This window comes from Oryx dammah, unplaced genomic scaffold (genome assembly GCF_014754425.2).
Source record: "Oryx dammah isolate SB20612 unplaced genomic scaffold, SCBI_Odam_1.1 HiC_scaffold_23, whole genome shotgun sequence".
In the NCBI taxonomy this organism is placed as follows: domain Eukaryota; kingdom Metazoa; phylum Chordata; class Mammalia; order Artiodactyla; family Bovidae; genus Oryx; species Oryx dammah.
In genome coordinates this window covers 95,611,233-95,623,866 of record NW_024070207.1, presented here as the reverse complement: position 1 = coordinate 95,623,866, position 12,634 = coordinate 95,611,233, and the positions used below count along the sequence as shown (strand labels likewise).

General features: G+C 45.1%; 1 protein-coding gene and 1 pseudogene across 2 annotated transcripts; both read right to left on the bottom strand.

The window, feature by feature from the left end:
• The window catches only part of LOC120881658, a 91,140-nt pseudogene extending 83,643 nt beyond the window's left edge, over positions 1-7,497 (bottom strand).
• MID1IP1 (MID1 interacting protein 1) lies at positions 6,529-8,961 on the bottom strand. 2 transcript variants are annotated; one of them, XM_040266306.1, is made up of 2 exons: positions 8,689-8,961; positions 6,529-8,407 (listed from the first exon to the last, which is right to left on the bottom strand). In XM_040266306.1, the coding sequence occupies exon 2, from the start codon at positions 8,139-8,141 to the stop codon at positions 7,593-7,595; it is 549 nt and encodes a 182-aa protein (XP_040122240.1). In that variant the 5' UTR covers positions 8,142-8,407; positions 8,689-8,961; the 3' UTR covers positions 6,529-7,592. The 2 variants fall into 2 exon arrangements, with proteins under 2 accessions (XP_040122240.1, XP_040122239.1); XM_040266305.1 differs by having other exon boundaries at positions 6,529-8,404.
• Between the last annotated feature and the right edge of the window lie 3,673 nt (positions 8,962-12,634).

Here is a 12,634-nt window from a genome sequence, read left to right as displayed (position 1 = left end):
ATAATTTCAGCATCTAAAGGTCAGGTGATTAGCAATCTTAACCCCTTGCCATGTAGGTGACATATTCACAGGTTACAAGGATTAGGACACAGACCTCTTTGGGGGACCATTATTTTGCCTACCATGTCAAGCTTTAACAGAACTGTAAAATGCTACTTACCTCTCTCATCATCCATCACTTCTAAGCCTTCTATTCTCTACATGAGCCATCAGACGAATGTTTCCAAAGGTTCTGGGTTTATCTCAAGCTGTTACTCAGGTAAATGTGATAAACACAGACCTTGCTTTATAGATTACATTCTACTTTCAATTGTTTTCACTTATTTCTACCATCTCCTGATATTTGGAAATAAAAAGTCTCTGTTCCCATTATCTATTGCTGAATAACAGACCACATAGTAGCTTAAAAGAATGAAAATATTTTGCACACAAGTCTAAAATTTGGGCAGTGATGGATGGGGACAGCTTGTCTCTGCTCCACATGCCATTGGCTAGAGTAGCTCCAAGGCTGGGGGCTAGAATCACTTGAAGGCTTGCTCACATATCTGGCAGTTGCCTGGGACCTCAGGGAGGCTGTCAGCAGAACACCTACATGTGGCCTCTCCATGTGGCTTGGGCTTTCTCACAGTGCTGCAGCTGGGTTCCAAGGATGAGGCTCTCTTTAAGAGACAGCCATGTATCTCATATAAGAGGAAAATGCCTGACCCTTTATGATTTGGCCTTGGAAATGATGGCCACGTGGATTTTTCAAGGCAGCACCAAAGCCCCACCTAAATTCAAGGTGAGGAGACAGAGATTCTACTCTGGATGGAAGGTGGCAAGGTTGAGGAAGAGCATTTAGGGCCACAAATAACTGGCATCTCTTTGAGAAAATACAGTTTGCCACAACTTCTCTGTCACTTTCCATTTCTCTTCATTTTAAGTCCCCTCTTCCTTCCATTCTATTTATCTCCCTTTATATAATTGCCCACCTTGCCCTTTTTTTGTCCGTCACTCCTTCTGTCTCAAAATCAGGTCAACCCCGAGTTCATAAGGTGATGTAAGAGGCAAGATGTCCACAGAGGGACATCTAGTTGCTGGAATCAGAGATTATTCAACCATTTGAGACTGACAGAAATGGCAATTTTATATGCTTCAACCTAACATTGACTGCCAGTCTAGGCAGAGAAAAAGGTACCACAACCTACTATGAGAAGACAACAATTACCTCCCCACTCCTCAGGTGTCCAGTGGGTGGGAGGATCCTGAGAGATACCTTGCCCTTCTTCATCACCTCCCTTATCACATCAACCCAGGCAGAGATGGTGGAGTGACATGTCATAAATTTGGAAAGACAGGCTCAGTTTGGCTTTCTCGCTTGGGGCCAAACTGGCTGCAGGGATTAGGCCTTTTCCTCTGTTCCCCAACCCACTAAACGGAAAGGGCTACTGGTTTCTGAGATAAACATCTAAGTTTCTGGCATTTACGCCTCAAACACTTAAACTATTAAAGCACTGTCAACAAGTGTTTACCACAACAGAAACTAAATTATACCCCAGAGCATCCATACAAGCAGCTATGTTAATTAGATGCCATGAGATACTACACCTTATTTTGAATGACCAAATGTACACTAACTACACTCCTTGCATTCTACACATAGTTTGACTGCTAGGGAACATATCCATGTTTTTTCACGATATATATTTTTCATTAAAAAAAAACAGGACTTCAAATTAACACCACATTGTGAACAATTTAAATAACTTGATCAGAACTAACAGTGTGGTACTTTCATTCTCATCCTTCCTTGGCTACCAAACAGGAAATCTCCTCAATTAGATGTATGCTAAGTAGAAAAAAAATGCCATTATCCAAGGACACAACAAGTCTTGTCAGGTATTTCAACATGGTGGAAGAGTAGTCAAGTTTTAATTGGTCCTACTGAGCTCACCCACAAGCTACAACATTCTTTACCTCAGCAGTGTGGTATTCAAAAGGAAAAAAAAAAAAAACTACAAAGTTAGTTTCTACCTTTGAAAACATCAAATGAATCATGTTCAGTTTCATCTTGTTAACTGAATGTGCTTGTTGATAAAAGTGCACATATCAACACTAGTAAGATTGGAATTGAAAAGTAAAATAGATTTGAGAAAACACCCCACCCCCAACATTGTTTATTTCCTCACAAAAATAAAAGAGCTGGGCTCTAGTTTTGCTAGTATTTTCCCAGTCTTCCTGTCTACTGGATTTGAAAGCACTTTCTCTAGACACTTCATAGTCAGACAGTGGCCTTCTATAACTCTGTTCTTAACTAAATGATAAGAACTTTCTCCAATCAAAATTCTTACCAATTTGGGATTATTAAAGTTGGGCACACTAGCAGATATATTTTTAAGACTGCTAGTCAAAGCATTCTGAAACAATAGACAAAGAAGTAATAAAAGAAAAAGAATGGGAAGATATAAAAATTTTTCCTCTTAAAAATAGAGAATGCCAAAACAGGAAGAGCTGATGAGATAGTTCTGGTTTTGGCAGGCTTTGTTTAGACAGATGCACAACCATTAGTTTTCTGCTTTAACTTGACCAAGACTTTTGAAACTAAAAAGAAAACAGCTAACTCAATAATAAAAATAATAAAACCGAAAAAAAAAAGAATATTTGAGGAGGTGAAGTCTTCATGGTTTTATGGAAGATGTATCCATCTGGATCTTTACAATAATCACTACAGTTCAAGCACTGAATAGCAAGCAGCTGGAAAAGGCCTGTATATCAATGTAGTTTTCTTTTCCTTAACCAGCATTTCATTAATTAAATAACATTCTTTCAATGGAGCAAGGAGACTCCTGAGGGATGTGGAAAATAGAAGAACCATGGAATCTCCATTTGTCAATACTGGAAGAGGCCTAAAAGCTTGAGCTGCTTTCACTTCTTATTTCCTTTCTGCAGGCTTTCAAAACACTTGTTCACCCTGAAACCCAGGGAGGCCAAGCCAAGAGAATAAACGGGAACTTCCAGCCTCCATTCCACCTTCTTATCTTTCCACCTAAGCACCATCCTTGGATAGCCCAGCTTGCATGGTCAAGCCCTGTCCACTGACTAAGCATGTCCACTATCGGGAGGGTAAACTTAGGGCAAATGCATACGAAATCCCTGCAATGGGCTCAGGGTCACCTGGACAGGGCCAAGTGTGTTATAGATGAAGGGCACAAGCTCTGGGCACTCTATTGATTCTGAAGATTCTTTACCCATGGGGAATCGAAAGGCCTTACAAAGAATCAGCATGGGGGCCCCTCTAAAGTGGAGGGTCCCAAGGAAGGAGCCCTGGTTGCATGAGGCAAAGGCCAAACAGTACTGGCTTCCAGATACAGTAGTTACATTGGTCATGGTGTTGTTTAGTCACTAAGTCATGTCCAACTCTTTTGTGACCCCATGGACTGTAGCCTAAGAGGAAAATCCATAGGATTCTCCAGGCAAGAACACTGGAGTGGGTTGCCATCTCCTTCTCCAGGGAATCTTCCCAACCCAGGGATCAGACCCAGGGATCAAACCCACATCTCTTGAATTGATTGGCAGGTGGATTCTCTACCACTGAACCACCAGGGAAGCCCTTATTGGTCATAGACTATCATTATTTCCACCACTTATCAGAAAGTTCTACTGGATGAACTTCCAGATGAACTAACTGGAGGCCTAATGTTTAGAGTAACTCGAGAACAACCTCTAAAATTCATTTAATGATTAAAAAAATTGACCATGACCTTGAAACAAACAAAAAAACATTTAAAAAAGAAATAATTTTAAGTTGAAATTATCTTGCTAATTAAAGCAACTTAGCCTTGATCAGAAACTATAAAAAGCTTCAAATCTTAAAAAGATTAATATTCATTTTAAGAGACCAGTAGTCCACATGTTTATAATTTTCATAAGTTTCTGATCCAGAATTTTTTAATTTGTTGGGGGTGAAAATTACCTTTAAAGAAAACATTCTGTCATTATTTTGTTCAAAATTCTTCAAAATATATCTCACAAGGATTGGTATAAATGTACTAGATGTCCCATAGAAAGATAATTACCTTTGGGGAAAAAAAGGTATATAAAATTTGAGCTCTCAGTCCATTAAGACTGTGTAAAATTTGCAAACATCTGAGACTCACAGAATAAGAGAAGGAGTGGGGTGATGAGGGGAAGAAGAGGAACTGCCATCTCCCAGAAGATTTTTGTTCAGCAGCTAAAAATGAGGAGGCATATGCAAATGACTTTCATTTTTTAAAACAATTGTTAACAGTAGACTAGTTTTCAAGTTGGTCCAAAGGATAATCCCTGTAGCTGTGACATGCTAACAGTGGGTTCAGGTTCAGAGAAAGTTTAAATCAGACCAGACCACTAAGGAACACTGTGTAAATGTAAAACCCCAAAAGCCCCATGTGAGCAAAGCAGAAAGCTGTTTTGAGAGGCAAAAACAGTCCTTCTCAAAGGCTTTGGTGTGAGGTTTTGATGTAGAAAATGCTTATTAAATGTAAATATCTGGAGGGTAATCAATTCCCACCTAAGCTGTTCCTTTTTGCCCAGTTCATCTACCCCCTGCCTTCCCTTTAGTCTCAAATTGCCACCGAGATGGGCGCTAGTAGACAACCTTGATCTCTGAGAGCTCTTTGAAGGAGGGGCCATGCAGTGTTTACAACTTTTAAAATCTATAAAGTACTTTGACCTTCCTCAGGAAAGACCTAAAAATATATTCACTTATCACTTGACCTTAGAAGTTAAGCAAAAATTTAAATGGCTTGAGAAAATTTAACAGGTAAATCTGGTCAAAGGGATTTGATCTTGTATTGTTGCATAAGCCAAACTTGAATAGTTATATCAATGGAATAATACTCACTGGGCCTGGGAAACCATACTGGTTCATGAAAAAAGTCCAATTCTCTTTTAACAGTGATCATCACTACTCTTAGGTCAGAATCACTATTTATGTATAAAAATACTCTCCATGAATATTTTCAAAAATAAAGTTAACAGCTTTATAGTTTAGTTTGGCTATGAACATCTGCCTTTCTGTATTCTAAATACAAGAATGTTCTGAAAACATTTTAACATCTCATAAAGTTCTTGCTATCACTTGCCTAAACCATGACTATTTGATTTTAATTCAGTCTCTTCCCTGAGACTTAAGAGTTTACCTGTGGTTTCATGTATGTAATAGAAATTATGCTTTTCCTTAAAGTGAACATATTGTTTTAAGGTTCATATATTCCTCGAGAAAGGCAAGGAGGGAGATGAAGATACAAAGCAACATTCAGAGAGCTGGAAAGAACCTGCAGTGCCCTTCTGTAGTGCCTAAAGAAACTTCCAAGCAGCACACATTCTAGATACAATCTCCTTTCATTCTCGCTACAACTCCATGAAATAAATCTTGTATTATTATTATGTCTAATTTCAAATGTGGAAACAAGCTTGGAGAGTTAAATACGATAACAAGAGGACTTGAACACACAAATTCCTGGCTCTAAGTCTTGGTATTTCTACCACTTGGCTTCTATAGTTTCCTTTTTTTTTTTTTTTTTGTATTTTTTGCTTGCACTTTGATATTTTCAAGGGGATACAAGGTTAAGAGGCCATATACCTTCCTCCTGGTGCTGCCTAGCTTATCTTTATGTATTAACCATTAACTTTCTCTGGCAACGCAGGAACCAGCCTTGACACTTCCCCATTTTTTCACGGCTGGTGAAAACTGATAATAGGCTTGAGCTACCCACAGCACAAAAAAACTTGCTTTTTTTTTTTTAACTTTAAAGTTACATGTATTTTAAACTCAAGCTCTGTGAGCTTAGAGAATGTCTCATGACTCCCAAGATCCAAAACTGAAGTTGATCTAAATACTTATGCCCGCCTAAACAAATCGTGAAATATAAAACACAGAGCATTGTGTTTCGCCTATTCCACCATCCCAGAGGAGCAGCATAATGGCATCTAAGGAAGTGTTCGGAAGGGCCCTGCTGCAGTCTTGCTCAGACCTGCTATCCACAGCCACAGACTCTCTCCCTGGAAAACTGGAAGCATTGCTGGACACTGCTTCACAAAGCTTAGCATTTCACTGGGAATAGTCCAAGAGGCCACAGCGAGTGTTATAACACATTTAAGTCTCTCCTAAGATTAACATAGAAGACTTGTAAATACAAGACCTGCAAGGTGTGTGCTCTAGTATTAGCTAGTGTTTTTCTTCCAATTTTTACCTCTCAGTAGCCAAGTGAAATTTCTGCCTTTAAGATAGGTTTCTAGGCCTCAAAATGCATAATGTGTGCTTGAGCCTCTTGAAAAATTCAAAATGTTACTTAAGCACTCTGATAAGCTAGTCAAGTTGGTTGAAAACTCTAATATATGTAACTTCCCATAAATACTCAGTATTTATGAACTTTTTGTTGAGACTTACCTTGGTATTGAATTAGAAAGAAAAAGCTTGGAAGTAAATCTTGTTGGTAGCTTCTTCCCAAACAAATCTGAATACTTACAAAGGTGATTACCACTTTGAAATACCAGAGAAAAATAAAATTAGCTTTTGCTAAAAAAAAAGTTTATTTTTATTTAATGACTAAGCCATTCATTGGCAGATTAGAAAGCAACAAACTTTTGTCAAGTTTCGTTAACACATTTGCTTTTTTTATTTTTTAGAATATAGTCTACATCTGGATTAAAAAAGTTTTAAATAAATTTAAGACATATAACAACAGTGGAACCCTTCATCATTCTATGTACAACATGGATAGAATGTCAGTTGGTTCCATCTCGGGTAAGTCCACTTTCTCATAATAATGTTATTATTTTCACCAAGTGGCAAGCTTCGTACAAGCTGGCACCATGCCAGCTTACACATACTGGGGTGGGGGTGACGTGAAAGGGATGGGATAGAGGTGCCACAGGACAACTAACTATACAGTGTAACAGAAAATCATTAATAAACTAGTACCGGTTACCGACACAGTGCTGTTTGTGCGCTTATCACAATGGAATCGCCGAAGTTTCAGAGCAAGGAGGACATTCGAAATACTTAGGACGGGGCCACTGTTACAAAAGGAAATAGTGCAAACAGGAAAACTGATGCAACCTTAGCAACACTGTGGCCTCCGCCAGCCCAAAAGCAGGGCGGCGGAAGGCTGCGCACCCGCCCAGCCTTCCCCAGCGCCCAGCTCCGGGCAGCGCTCCCAAGTGTGGCAACCCAGCGCCGCGCCCCGGAATGGCCTATTCTCGGCCCTTCTCCTCCGGAAAGAAAAGAAACTCCAGGAAAGGCACACTGAATGCAGGGCGTCAACTCAGGCCCATTCCCACCAAAGTAGAACACAGCCCCCTCATTCCCCCACCTCCACCCGACCCCGCCGGGGGAGAGAAGGAAGTCCTTGAGCACTATCCCACCTCTTTGGCCACCACTTTCCTCTCTGCTCTCGCCAAAGAAGCCCCTTCCTCCATGCTACCCTGCTGCGCCTCCAGCATGTACGCAGCCCCCCAACTTTGCAGTCCGCCCATCGCGCCCTACAGCCAGAAAGAAAATAGCTTTAAGGAAAGAGAGAGGGTGAGAGATGGGGCTAGGAAGGGTGCGGGGCAGCCGCGGGCGACCCGCCTCAGTGCCCCCAATTGCTGAAGCCGATCTCCTGCTTGTATCTGTTAGTGAGGATGTTGGCTTTGCGCGTGAGTTTGGAGAGCACAGTGTGCAGCCCTCGCAGGTGGTAGTGGAACTGCTGTTCCAGGTCCTCCTCGCCGGCGTCCGCGCCCTCCAGGTTGCTCAGGTCCACCAGGATGTCCTTGGACTTCCAGGCGCTCCCCTCCTCGCTCCCTGCCGCCGGCGGCTGGTGCAGGACCCCCCACTCGATGTCGTTGCGGATGGACTTCAGCAGCACGTAGTGGCTGTACATGTCCCGGGAGGGCGCGAAAAAGCTGCCATTGGCGCTGCCCGGGCTGGGGGCCGGGGGCGTGCGCTCCTCCATGCAGCCACCACTGCCGCCTACCTCCACGCCGACGTCGTTGTCCAGCTCGGGCTCGGCCAGTGGCACGTCACGCAGCAGACTGGGCACCATCACCGTCTGGTCCATGTTGTTCACGGCGCCGATGAAGCGATTCATGGCGTTAAAGAGCGAGTGCTTCTGGTTGTAGGTGTCGCAAATTTGCATCATGGTGGCCGCGTGGGCGCCGAAGCACAGGGACGCAGGGGCACCGGATGGCCGGCTAGGGCGAGGGGGCTGCCCGGCTTCACGCGCTCTGTGAGGCCCGCGCCGGAAGCCTGGCAACTGCTGGTGCGGCGGGATTCCCGGCTCCTCCTCCGCCCTCTCCAACTCTCGTCTTGATCGCAGCCCGGCCCTGCGGGATGCGCGACTTCTGGCTTTGGCGTCCGGAAGCTCGCTATATCAGCTCGTGGTCCCTGGGTCGAGCCCTTTGCCTGCTTGGAAGACGGGGACGAAAGAGAAGATTATTCACCCAGCTAGGGTGCCCGGTACCCTCGCTTGCGCGCACCGCCCCTCCCCTCCCCTCCCCCCCATCCCCCGGGTTACTGCTTCTCTGGGACTGCGCCCGGGTGGCTCCCAGCAATCAGGCGGTCCCACCTCCTAGCGCACCCAGTGCCTCTGAGAGAAACAAAGTGGACTCCCCACTCCCGTCTCCCTCCGCAAAGCCGGAGTCCAAGCACTCCCGAAGACCCGGCAGAAATGGGAAGGGGGCACGCACTTCCTCCGGCGCCTCGAGATTCCCTGCTGCTGGGTAGCTCAGTGTTCCCGCTCCCGGCGGCTGCTGCCTGCGGCTGCTGCGGCGGTCAGTGGCCGAACTGTGTGTGCGGGCGGTGGTGGTGGCGTGGGCCCCCTACCCATCCCAGGTGCTCAATTTATAGAGCCCCGGAAAGGTGTCGCCGACGCTCAGGGCCACCCCCTGTGTCTCCTCCTCCCGCCTCCTCGGCAGCGCCGAGATAAAAGGCCCAAGCTGAGGATGACCGGGAGTAACACTCTCTGGGCCCTTTCTACAGCGGGGGCGGGGCGTGCTGGGCCAGCCCCGCCTCTCGCCTGATACCCGGGCGGAGGGAGGGCGCCGTGGCAGGGCAGGGCAGAGGAGAGATGGAGCAGCCAGCCGCACCCGCCAGCGCCGAGTGCAGAGCAGGCCAGTTTAGGGGGAAGGTCAGGCGCTGTGTGGGTAAAGGAGGCGCCGGCGTCCCCTCCGGCCAGTGGGCGGGCTGGAATGCGGGGGGTGGGTGGGCCTTGCTCGTGTTCCGGGGGTGGGAAGACCGAATTGCTGGTGCCCTGGTCGTAAAGTGAGCAACTCCCCGCAACCCCGCATCTATGCTGGCAGTGGCCCGGAAACTACCAATCTGGTTTATTAATAGACGTCGGGGAAAAGGGACCCGCAGTAGCAGCAACTCCATCCCGAGACTCTTACGTAAGAAGGGTGAAAGAAGGGTGACGGGGCATGCCGGCTGCACGTGGACGTCTGGTGCTCCTGCCACTGCCCTGGCTTTGGCCTACTGCAGGGGCGGGGAGAAGAGCCTCAGAGGCTTTTGCCTCCCTCCTGGCTGGGTCTTTCGCAATATTTCCAGTAACATCCGTTGCCAAGGGATGAAGAGCGACCCATCTTTGTATCTGCACAGTCTTCCAGGAGATCAGATGTGGCGATGGGAAGTAGCCAAATTCCTGACTTTTGCCCAAATCCCGCTACTCAGAGATCCGTGGCCTTTTTGGCTGCCAAAAGACCAGGAGAGAGTGACAGTAGGTAGGGTCGTGTCGGGTGTCTCACCATTTAACATAAAAGTGGGGGAGGTGTCCAGTATTTTTTTTTTAGGAAGGGAGTTTGAAATGTTCCTTTCCAAAAATAGTTCTTAAAACGCAAGGTCATTCAATAGGGCCTAAAACTATGTACCAAATTGCTGGATTTAACTTTTCAGTCTTGCACCTTAAATTTCAGTTTGAGACTCTAAACCACAGCCCGTTTTCAGTTTTGTTTTTCCCATCTCAATTCCCATGCCATGTCCTTCATCCAACAGTGTTCTCCAACAGTCCTACAGATAATCCAAGAAGACTCAAGTTTCTAATTTTTAATCTCTTTTCTCTAAAACCTTTTAAGGGTGCTTTTAGTACTGTTTTTTCACAGGACAAAAGTGCCAAAAGGGAGAAGCACAAAATAAGTTTATTTTTTCCCCTCTCTTTCACTTGAATAATCTATATTTAATTTTTTCCCACGGCAAACCATCTTCCTAATTGTCTTTTGAATGAAAATCTGACTGACTGCTACAAGGGTGGGACAGAGGAGACAGAGCCCAGCCGGGGGAGCCCCTCTCCCAGGGCTTATTAGTTCTGCCAGACCATAGCCCTTGTTTTTTCATCTGTAAAACTGGAATCATGTTACTGGCTCAAATGATCAGGGTCTCTGGGAGAATCATTGGAAAGAAAAATGTAGACCAAAAAAGCATTATATAAATTTTAAGCATTAAAATAATCTCATCCTCTGTTTACACATGTGGAAGCTTACAAACTCTTCCAGCCCCAATTTCCTCCTCAATAAAATGGAGCTTCTCCCATGGCTGTGCCAAGTTTTGATTAATGGTAAGTAAGATAATAGATATAAAAATTGTTATGTAAACTGAAAAGTATAAAGGTGAAATTGTACTTAGTATAAGATATTTTCATAGTCTAAAGGTTTTTACCTGAAGGGTCAGAAACCTTAAACATGAAAATGGTTCATGATGATTCGCAGACCCTTCCCCACCGCCCCCAATGCTTAGGCAACTAGCGAGTAAAACACTCCAGCTTGAATTTAAGCCCTTATGCACAATGACAGACAAAAAACATTGCAACAAGAAATCTCAAAAAAAAAAAAAGACACATCCGGTTTTCAATAACTGATTATCTATAAATTAAAACACATTTTGTCCCCTATGACAGACCGGCTTGATATTTTAAGTGCCTCTGGATGAAAATTTAGCATTCAGATTTGAGTTACTAAATGCTAGGATCCTGCCTCTTTTCTTCCCAGTTTCAGCAAAGTGTGACAATAACAGAAAACGGAAATGCAAGTGATCTAGCAAAGGAATTCCAGCAAAACCCCTCCCAGCTTGAGAGAAAGCCCCTAATGCCTTCTTTTCTGTTTCCACTCCCCACTCTGAGCTGTTTCCTTCCTTCTTCTGGGGTTGAGGTTACACTCCATCCCCCCAGTTTCTTGATTCCTTTTCTTTCACATTTCTTAAACACTGTAAGAGAAAGATGGCTCTTGCACCTGCCTGCAAAACTTCCCAAACCGGGCCTCCTCGGTTCCCCCAGGGCCAGAACAAGAACTCATGCCCACCGGGGTAACTCCGGAACAGAAAGGTCGGGATCCAGAGCTCCCAGCCCTTGGAATCACCCCACCACCGCCCCTCCGGCTTCAGCCAATCAGGTGCTGTCCGGGAGTATTATGCAAATACCCTTCGTGCCCTATCCAGTCAGGAGACACGGCCCCCTCCCTCCAGCATCCTCTTTCACCCCAGCCGCGCCGAACTGGCGGCGGCGTCCCTGGCAACCGGAGCGCCGCCAATTTTCCCCTGCATAGAGGCTGGAAAAAAAAAAACAAAACATTAAAATGGTTCCTTGTGGTCACCTGGGAGAGGAGCGGGTGGGCCTGGCCAGGCCGGAGGCGAACAGCCTCTCCGTTGCCTCAGGCACTTTACCAGTTGCAATCTGGAACAGGCTGGAGATACTGAACAATCTGCCCAGGCCTTATTTTGCCTCTGGAAAACAGAAGTCATCTAGTGAGCAAACAACTTTTGAGTACTTTCTGCAGGCTAGCAGGCTCAGGGCTTCCTCCCAAATACACCCAATTCTCTGTAAAAGCTTTGTCTGGAATCTGGCACCCACCCGACTTCTTGATCCACAGTTTCAACTCGGGAGCTCAATTCAGATTCTTAATTCCCCCACGTTTACCTTCTTCAGCAACCAGAAAGTCACATTTTGCTGGTCTATCTCCCAATAAGTGTTCACAGATGCCCCCTTCTGTGTCCTTTGAATAGTTTGGGGAAGATGGCATTTCAAGTAACCAGAAATTTATAAACAAATGCAATAAACTGGTCAACAGTAAACTGGTCAAAGAAGACAGATTGGAGAAAGACGAGATTTGGCCTAGAGCTGATGTGAAGGTGGTATCCTTGTAAAGCTAGAAACCAGCTCAACTCAAGAAAGTGGAGACTCTAGGTTACTATGAGGCAAAATGTAGAAGGAACCACTTTACGCTAAGTGTCCTAGAAAGATACTAATCAGACTGTCTTAAGACCATGTAGTCCAACCATTCACTTGTGCTGAAATTGCTCACAACATCCCCACCAAGTGGTCACCCTGGCCCACATTCTTGTAATTTCCATCTTCTAGGTTAGTTCTCCTGTCTTGGAACAGGCCTCCAGGAAGCCATGGAGGACTGTCAGGTGTTTGAAGGTAGATAGAGTCTCCAGTGCACTTTCTTCAAGCCAGCTACTCCAAGCTCCTGCAGCAAGTTCTTCATGGTCTCTCTGGAGTTACTCATCCATCCTGGCCACGGTCTTTGGAAGTAGCTCCACTTTGCTCGTAAATGTGGCACCTGGAATTAATTCAAGCACCATCATTTTTTAGGACAAAATGGAGTGGCATGGCCACCCATTTAACTTTAAATGGTAGCTTTTCTAGAT

What these genes read in the sequence shown, in the direction of transcription:
- MID1IP1 (XM_040266306.1), bottom strand. Translation starts at nt 8,141, where the DNA reads ATGATGCAAATTTGCGACACCTACAACCAGAAGCACTCGCTCTTTAAC.